The 9,451-nt window shown below is 66.8% G+C and overlaps 1 protein-coding gene across 1 annotated transcript; it reads right to left on the bottom strand.

Annotated features, from left to right (window-relative positions):
- Positions 1-41: 41 nt before the first annotated feature.
- EMIHUDRAFT_631932 (hypothetical protein) lies at positions 42-1,495 on the bottom strand (the record flags this gene model as incomplete). Its single annotated transcript, XM_005785196.1, has 2 exons — positions 42-1,367; positions 1,430-1,495. Coding segments are annotated over 2 exons (1,392 nt in total), but the record flags the coding sequence as incomplete, so codon positions are not given.
- Between the last annotated feature and the right edge of the window lie 7,956 nt (positions 1,496-9,451).

Here is a 9,451-nt window from a genome sequence, read left to right as displayed (position 1 = left end):
GCACAGCATCAGCATCCGCCGTGGAACCCGGAGAGTGGGTCCCCAAAATCACCAAGCTGCTTCTTCGTGGCCGCCCTGAGCTCGATCAGCTTTCTCTTCGCCTGCGGGACCCAGACCTCGCTCATATGCGTCTCAAAGAGGTCATTCAGCGCGTCGAGTACACTTAGGATGCCAAGCGGCTTGCCCCGTAGCCCCGGCTCCTTTGCCTGCCACTCCTCGAACTTCGCGCGCTCTTTTTTGACAAGATCAGGCAGCGAGTAACCATCCACTTGATTCTCTTTCGGTGCTTCGCGGTTGATGACCGGAATCAGAGCCACCGGCTCGCACCCAACCTCGTTCTTGGGATCGGCCAGCCTTCGAGCGAGACTAACCAGCCCGTTGCTCTGCACCCAGAGGTCTGTCCGCGTCGTGACCACAATCGTCTTGGAAAAGGCTGGTCGGGCGACCGCATGCTCGCTGATCTCCTCGAGAGCCCTTGATCCGCGCAGAGCTGCCTCGTTGCCATTGATGACGCACAGCACGAGAGTGTTCGGATCGCGCAAGTAGCGGCGCGTGAGCTCAAGCGTCTGCTGCCGGACATCTGCGGGCATGCTGACGATGCCAGGGAGGTCAACGAGCGTCAGAGTCGGGACGTTGCACGCGCGAAATTCGATCTCGATCTCGATATCGGTGAGCACGCTCCGCCCATCATCTTGGCCGTGTACCTGCGCGATGAAACGCTCGATGATGCGCTGGATGACAGTGTGCTGGACACCATCGACCTCGAAGCGCTGCTCTGCGGGCATGCCGTTGAACATGGCGACTTGCCCGTTGGAGGTGCGCAGGCAACGAATCATGACTCGGCTCTCGTGGGGCCGGTGCATCATCTTTAACCGTATCGCCATGCGCGTACAGAAGCCCTCAGCGCGAGGAAAGAACGCTTGCATGGCGATGCGCTCCATCAAGGAGCTTTTGCCGGCACTCTCAGACCCGACAACCACGATCTGGGGGAGCAACAGGTCGTCGGCCAAGCCTCGTGGAAGTTCCTCCATCGCCTTCAAGATACGGCCGTAAGCACCGCTCCGCAACGTCGCACCGATGCTGCCCTCACCAGCGAATGCGTCCTGGCTCACAGCCTGACGGCGCAGCTCCTGATCGTATTTAGCGCGGCGAGATGGATCCTGGAGCGTGTCCCAGGCCTGCTCGATCTTCTGAAAGATCTGCGTTGCCCGCTCGTGGCTGTTTCTGTGCTTGTCCGGATGCCAGCGGACCCGCAGCTCTCTGTGCTGGGCCGCTATCTGCTCATGGGTCGCATTTGGCGGAACACCCAGCACTTCGTACGCCGTTGCTGCTGGGTTGAGGATCCGTGCAGCCTCTCGCTCCCGGTCCTGCGTGACACGCGGTAATCGCTCAGGCGGTGTGAAGCGCGCGTGTCTGGGCGGTAACGCACCGCCATGATGCATGCGCTGACTGGATGGACATGGGGGATGGACGGTCGACTTGCGGCGATGAGCATCACGCGAGACCGGAGATACACAGAAAACTAAAGAAAAGAAATTCGCCCTCCAGTGCAAGAGAAGACCTTGGTCAGTCGGCCTGCGTACACATGTGTCTAAGACAGATGCCACCCAACCGGGCCGCCGCCGCCGTGCAGAGCGGCGGCGCCGCCATTCCCGCCGCCATGCTGCGCCGCGCCAGAGACGGAGGCGGAGAGCCTCCACGGCGGGTGCGGCAGCGGCCGATCAGCGGCAGCGCTTGTCGGGTGGCACAGCCCAGGTTCAGGCGAGGCGAGCGGGTCGTGTACGTGCGTGAGGGCAGCTTCGCTGCTTCAGCCATCGTGCAGCAGGTCCATACCGACGACCCGGGCGAGATCTACTACACGATCCTGCTAAACGGCGCCGAGCGGCAGACGCCCGAAGGCAGGCTGCGACCAGAGACTGTAGAGCTGAGCTCTTCAGACGAGGACGAAGTTGTGGTGACGCGCTCCGTCAGCCGCGAGCAGCGGGACCGCGAGGCGCGCGCCAACGCCATCGACCTCGACGCGGCGGCGACGCAAGAGGCGGCCAGCCCGCGCTCCGCAGGCGGTGGCAGCCGTGGCGGTGGCAGTGGCGGCGGTGGCAGTGGCGGCAGCCGTGGAGGTGGTAGCGGCGGCAGCCGTGGCGGTGGTAGCGGCGGCGGCGGCGGCGGCGGCGGCGGCGGTAGCCGTGGCAGCGGCGGCAGCGCTTTCTCCGCTCCTCGCACAGTGAGCAGAGGAGCAGCAGCACACACGGCTGCCTCCGCCTCCGCCTCCGCCTCCGCCACCGCCTCCACCTCCGCCACCTCCGCCACCTCCGCCGCCTCCGCTGACACCGCCGCCTCGGCAGCCTCGGATGCGGCGCACGCGGTGGTGGGCTTGGGCGAGCTGCTGCACGGGGTCGACTCGCTGCTGGCGAAGGCGGCCCCGCCTTCTACGCCGCGATCCCGTCTGATTGATACATCGTTGATTGGTGGGTGAATGGCCAACTGCCTAGGCGGCCGCCTTTTGCGAGGCGCACGACGTGGACGCGGCGCCGCAGATCGTGCAGGCGAGCCTGTTCGTTCATTCATCAATCAATCAATCGAGGCCTGTCTGTCGGCCACTGTCCGTCTCACACGCTGTCGCAGCAAGAATGCGGCTCCACACGCGCACACACGCGGCGCGCGATCGGCTCGGGGAAGCCGCCCACACGAGGCGTCGCCGTCACCGGGCCCGAAACTGCTAGACACACACTCAGAGCAGCTCGTGAGGTGGCGCGCTTGCAGCAGGCGAGGCTGCAGGAGCGCTTCTTGGCAGCGTGCAGCGTGGTGCGGGGCGGCGCCAAGGACATCATCTTGCGCGAGAACTTGCGCGCGCTCGAGGCGCGCTACGCGCAGCCGGGCTGATACGTGTACGCTTGGGTTCATCCATCTCCATGCAACCGGCGCTGCCGAGCATCCAGCATCGCGGTCCGGGCGTGTCGCATGCTGCCTGACGCGTGACGCGGCCATGCGGTTTGTCGCCCCGGTGCTCCTGATACGTAATACAGTGAGAGTGCGTACCGTATTTACGAGTGGGCCCCCAACCCCCACGTAGTTTGCCTTTGAAAAATGGACAGAGATCGCAGAGTTGAAAAATGGACAGCGCGAGGCGCGAGACCAATCATTTCTTTAGTTTACTGTTTTAATGTCAGAGTGCGTGTTGATCCCAGATCGCACGGGCGGGGACGCTGGCAGCTGTTCACTTACACTTTTTTACCAGTCTAGAAGGTTCCGTTTTTATTTTTTAAAGTGTTGATCCCATGTGTCGGGCATGCATCATGCAACTCGTTCGGCGACCGATACGCGATAGCTTCAGGCGTCGAATTGCGCCAAGTGGCTTCGCTCTCATGCGCGATGGCAGCAGACGCACGGAGCAGTGGGCTCAAAACGGACGAGAGTTGGCCATTAGGCCACGCATAACCTCCCCTTGCTTGTCCACGTCCGTGAGCTCATTCACCGTGCAGGCCTGCAGCCCGTTGAAGATGCCGCACACGTAGGGTGTCAGCACTGGCCTCCTGTTCGGGTCCTTCCATGCGCCACGCCTGAGCCACTTCACGCGCCGGACTCCGATCGGCCCCATCGAGCCTGGGTAGTCACGCTCCTCCGACTTCACGAACTCCTCAGACAGCCACTCGTGAGTGTCGGTCGTGAGCACGCCCAGCGGGGGGCGGTCGCGTGTGATGACCAGGTCGACATTGCCATGCCAGTGAGCATTTTCACGTACGGTGCTGTCATCTTCGGAGCCAACTCGCGCGGCGTTGCGAGGAGTGCTGCTCACACACAAATCCTTCGACTTCTAGGATTGAGAGCGAGGCTGCTCTCAATCCTAGCGGTCTACAAAAGAAGGTTCACCGTCAGAAAGAAAGAAAGAAAACAGACAGCCCCAGGGAGGGACTTCCGATATAAATTCTTTTTTGCGGCCGACTGCAACTTCGAATAAAAAGAAAGAAAGAAAACAGACACGCCAAACGAGGGATGGGACGAGGACAGGGTCCCCACCTGCACGAGGCACGAGCAACTTCGAATATCGCGCCAATATCGCCCGGTAGCAATTCTTTTTTGGGGCCGACTGCGGGGGGGCAAACATCACAGCCTGGGGCCCCCCGGCATGCGGCATGCGGCATGCCGCTTGGCACTCCCGCTCCTCCTCGCTGGGCTGCTTGGGGGGGCGGGGCCGCGCGCGGCACTCGCGCGGAAGCGGGGGGAAGCGTCCGTCCCGCAGCGCGCGCCCGACCTCGCGGATCAGCCTCCGTCGGACTCGCTCTCTCTCCGGTTTGAGGGGACGGACTTTGAGGTGAGCCGACACTTCTGCGGCACCTCCGAGACGCTGCGCGACGCTCTCGGCCTGCTGCCAGCGCGGCCCTAGCAGCACACCCTTCAATCGCTTCCCTCCTCGCCGCCGCCACCGCCTCCTCCCCTGCCCGCCCGCCGCCTGCAGTTTGGAAAGCGGCCGCTGTGTGAGGCGGTGTTTGCGCGGACGGAGATGCTCAACGCGGGGAGCGTCGACCTCGAGGTCCTCTCCGTCTCCACCGACAACGTCCACTTCCACGGCCCTCAATTCAAGCCGATCACCCTCTCGCCTGGAGCGCGCGTCAACATCTCCGTCCTCTTCCTCCCTCGGCTGCTGGGGCCGGTGAACAGCACGATGCGCGTCTCCACGTCGACCGGCGTCTACGTCCGCACCATGACTGGCCACGGCGTCGAGTCCCCGTACCGCGTCGCTCCACTCCTCGGGGTGAGCGCACTTGCCTCGCAGCACTTTCGCTCGCAGTGCCGCAGTTTCTCGTCCTGCAGTGCCACACAGACTGCTCCTGCTGACGCCCGCACGGGGCGTACCGCTGCGGCCTCGCACGGAAGGAGGGAAGGAGGGGGCACACAGGAGGAGGGAGGGTGGTGGCATGAGGGTGATCTGTGCCGTCCCACATCACACACACACACACACACACACACCTGGTCCTCGCTGCCGCACACCCGCTCTCGCCGCGCCGCCACCGCAACCACACCCCGCGGCCCTGCAGCCTCCGCCTGCTGCGCCGCAGGTCCGTGTGCCCGTCGAGGCGTCCTTCCGCCCTCCGATCCGAATTTTCAACCCGCACGTGGCAGAGCACCTCGCCGTCAAGGAGATCTACACCTCCGAGTCCTTCATGCACCTCGCCATGCCGGACGGCGACGACGGGCAGCGCCGCAACTCGCCCGACACCGCCGCGCCTGCGCCCCTCCCTGCTGACGCCCTCCCCCCCCGGCCCCCTGTTTCCCAGGCACTTCTCGCCCGACGCGCAGAAGCGGTGGCGCGTCCCGCCGGGCGAGGCTCGCGAGATGAGCCGAGATGAGCCGAGATGAGCCGAGAGGAGCCGAGAGGAGCCGAGAGGAGCCGAGAGGAGCCGAGAGGAGCCGAGAGGAGCCGAGAGGAGCCGAGAGGAGCCGAGAGGAGCCGAGAGGAGCCGAGAGGAGCCGAGAGGAGCCGAGAGGAGCCGAGAGGAGCCGAGAGGAGCCGAGAGGAGCCGAGAGGAGCCGAGAGGAGCCGAGAGGAGCCGAGAGGAGCCGAGAGGAGCCGAGAGGAGCGCCCCGCCGGGCGAGGCTCGCGCTCCCCCCAGCCTCCGCCCGAAGCATGGGTGGAGTGACGGTTGGAGGTCGACCTCAGGCGCGGGTCCCCACATCTCCCCCACATCTCCCCCACATCTCCCCCACATCTCCCCCATATCTCCCCCACATCTCCCCCTATCTCGTCCATATCTCCCCCCTATCTCCCCCACATCTCGTCCTCAGGCGCGCGTCCTCGCCCGCGTCGTGTTCCGCGCCTCCTCCTCCGGCAGCCGCACTGGAGGGGCACGTGCGCACGCTCTTCCCTACGCCGCCTCGGAGCCGCCTCGGAGCCCTCCCCCTGTAGGCACGTACTGGGGGTACGTGCACGTGCGGTCCGAAAAGGCGCGCGACCGCACGCCCCCGACCTGCACACGCCCCGACCAGACGCCTGGCGCTGCCCAGGCGCTGCCCAGGGAGGGGCGAGGCTGAGCAGCAGCGGCCTGTGCCTGCAGGTCGCCCTCACGATCCCGATGGAGGTGGTTGTCGCGCGCGGCGGACTGCACCACGAGCGGCGAGAGCTCTCCTTCGGCACTCTCACTTCGCGCTCCTCGCCCGCCACTCTGCCGGTGACGGTGACGTCATACACCGAGGCGCGTCGAGAGGACCCGAGATTGCCCGAGATTGCACCGCGGCGCCCCTCGTCCTGTGCAGCAATCTCCGTGCAGCTCGAGCCGTATCTCGGCCACATCTCCGGCTCCCCCTCCCCCTCTCCTCCCCGGCCACTCAGGCGCCGCTCGTCGTCTCAAAGATCTTCGTCAAGCTCGAGAAGGGCGTGGAGGGCACCGAGCTCTTCCTCTCGGACGACAGCGGGATGGGTCGGGTCTTGCACCCTTCCATACCGCGCACCATCGCCACGATCCAGTGCGCGACAGCCGAGATCGCGCGAGATCGAGATTGCGCGAGATCGCACCGCCGCCACCGCCCAGTGAGGCGAGGGCGGCGTCCTCCTCCCCCAACGACGGGACACGAGTTGGGGGGCATGCGTTTGCTCGTTAGGGGCATGGGTTGGCTGGTTAGGTGCATTCCCGGCGGCGAGGGCGACTTTGTCGGCACCGTCTCCATCACCACCAATGCAACCGGCGGACGCGCGCGCCTCCCGACTCACCTGCCGTTGACAACGGATGACCAGTGATGAGCGGCACACCCTCTTCCTTCGCCAGGCGCGCGTCGTCCGCTCGACGTGACCATCGCCGGTACCGCACACTTCGGCACCCTCCGCGCCTCCTTTGACGCGCCCCCCATCCGCTCGTCGGACGGCGAGAAGAGGGAGCCCGCCGTCTTCCTCGCGGGGAGGAGCGACGGGGGAGTCCTCCTCCGCCGCCGAGGTGTGGACGGCGTCTCTTCACAGCTGCGGCTGTGAACAGGAGCGACGAGCGCGTCCTCTCCCTCACCCACTCCTTCTCCAGCCCGGTTCGGCTGCAGCACGCCGAGGTCTCGGACCCGTCCTTGACATGTCCACGACACGTCCATGACATGCACATGTGCATGTCCACGACACCCGTCCTCTTTGACAGGTCTCCGACCCGTCCTTCCGCGTCAAAGAGCTGCAGGAGGGCCTCGTGGTGCGGCCGGGCATGCCCACGACACGTCCATGACACGTCCACGACACGTCCCCGCAGGAGGACATCGTTGTGCAGCCGGGGTGGGCGCTCGAGAACGCGCTCTCGCTCGTCTTTGCGCCGAACGCCACCGCCACAAACTACGCCGCCGCGCTGCTGCTCGTCACAAACGTGACGTGCACCGCCCGCGTCCCTCCCCCGCGCCGCTCGTGGCGGCGGAGGCCAACCCGCATCAACCCGCACCGCCAACTCGTGACGTGACAGGTGACGTCCACCAGCGTGCCGCTCGTGGTGACGGAGGGGAGGCTGCGCCACCTGGTCCACGCCTCCAAGCCAGACCCCGTCCTCTTCTCGCTCAATCCGCCCGCCCCAGCGGAGGGGGAGGCGCAAGAGCTGCCCGACGCGGGGATGGGAGGGCCGATCGACTTCGAGCGGCTCGGCCTCGGCTCCTCGCGCGTGCGCCACCTGCAGCTCGTCAACCCGACGCCCGTCTCCGTCTCCCTCCGCGGCTGCTTCCTCCGCGGCTTCGGCGCGGGCGCCGCCCGTGCGCCGCTCTGCGACCGGCCACTTTTCTAGGGACGGGTCAGCGCACTGCGTTAGGCACCGCCGCCGTCCGCGTGGTGCTCGACGACGTCCGCGACCAGCACGGCACGCCTCCGGTGGCGCTGCACGGCTCCGTCGTCCTCGGGGCCGGCTTGGAGGGCGGGAGCGCGCTGCGCCCGTCTGCCGGCGCGGAGCAGCCCTCGCCTGGCGGCTCCTCCTCCCTCGGATCCGCGGGAGGGCCGGTGCCGCTGCTGCTGCTCGAGCCAGGCTCGAGCGCGTTCCTGCGCGTCGAGGTCAGCGCGTCGCCGTGGCACGAGGAGGCGGTGAGGCGCGCGTGAATACACCGCGGTAAGTGTGAGCAGGTCAACACGTCGCTCTCGACGGTCGCCGAGAGGAAGGAGGGCAGCCTCGAGCTCCACACAAACTACGAGAAGCTCCTCCTCCCTCTCTCGTACGAGACGGTCCAAGGGAACCTCTCCTTCGTGCCCGCCGTCGTCCGCGTCGGCCTCGCCTTCCCTGGCGTCGTGGTGCGCAAGCTGCTCACGGCGCAGTCCTTCTACACGCAGCCCGTCACCGTCGCGGCCATCACTTCGCCCGACCCGCGTTTCGTCATCCGCTCGCTCAACGTGTCGGTGCCGCCGGGCGGGCGGGCAAAGGTTGGGGCGCCGAGCCCCGGCCCTGCTCTCAAGTTCAGCGCGCGCTCTAACTAGCAAGGGCTCGTGCACAGGTTGGAGAGCTGATCTTTGACCCCACCCTCGGCGGAGACGGTGTTCACCGGCTCACCTCCGGGCCGCCCTCCCTGAACGCGCGGCTGACGCGCCGGTACGAGGAGTGGAGCGAGTCGCCGGTGCACATGCCGCTCGAGGCGGCCGAGTTGGAGGCGCTGCGGAACCGGCGGCAGCAGTGGGCTCTTCTCAAGGCGCGTGCCGGCACCGACCTGCACCAGCGGCTCCACGTGGAGACGGACCTCGCCCCCGCCAGCCTCACGGCCCGCGCGACGGTCGCGTGGCCCCAGATCGTCGCGTCGCCCGTGCTAGCGTGCGGCGCTGTCCACGTCGGCTCCTCTTCGACTTGCTCCATCGACGTGCGCAACCGCGCGGCGTCGCCCGTGTGGGTGGAGCTGCTGCTGCCGACGGAGGAGCAGGCGGAGCAGGCGGAGGCGGAGCAGGAGGAGTGGGTACTCAAGCGCGGCCATAGGGACTCCGTGCAGGCGATCAAGGTTGCCTCGGCGCACCACGCGGCCTTCGGGCTGCCCAAGAGGCCGGCGGACAAGTGGCAGGACAGCTGGCCGCTCGGCAGGACGCCCCAGGAGGCGCCGCCAAAGCTGCACCTCATCCCTCCCGGCGGCGAGGCGCGCATCGGCTCGATCCGGTTCTCGCCCACCCGGCTTGGCGCCGTCCGGTCGACGGTCTACCTCCGCTCGAACCTGACTTGGCTCGACGAGGTTCTCATCGTCGGCGACGGCGGAGGCGGCCGGCTGGCGGTGCTCTCCGAGGCGTCCGCCGCAAAGGCCGAGCGCGGCGATCCAATCGGCACGGCGGAGGATGACGAGGGCGTGCTGCGCGTGACGCTTTCGTCCGAGGAGCTTGCCGGGGCCGAGAGCAAGCTGCAGGCCCTCGCCGCGAGCGGTGAGTCGACGACGCCGCTGCCGCACGTCTTTGTCAAGTCCTTCACGCTGACCAACCGCGGCAACCTCAACCTGCGCGTCGACTGGATGTCTGTCCAGCCCGCGGGCAGCCCGGCGCGGCAGG

The sequence above is a fragment of the Emiliania huxleyi genome (genome assembly GCF_000372725.1).
Source record: "Emiliania huxleyi CCMP1516 chromosome Unknown EMIHUscaffold_163, whole genome shotgun sequence".
NCBI lineage: Eukaryota > Haptophyta > Isochrysidales > Noelaerhabdaceae > Emiliania > Emiliania huxleyi.
This window is presented reverse-complemented; position numbering and strand designations above follow the sequence as displayed.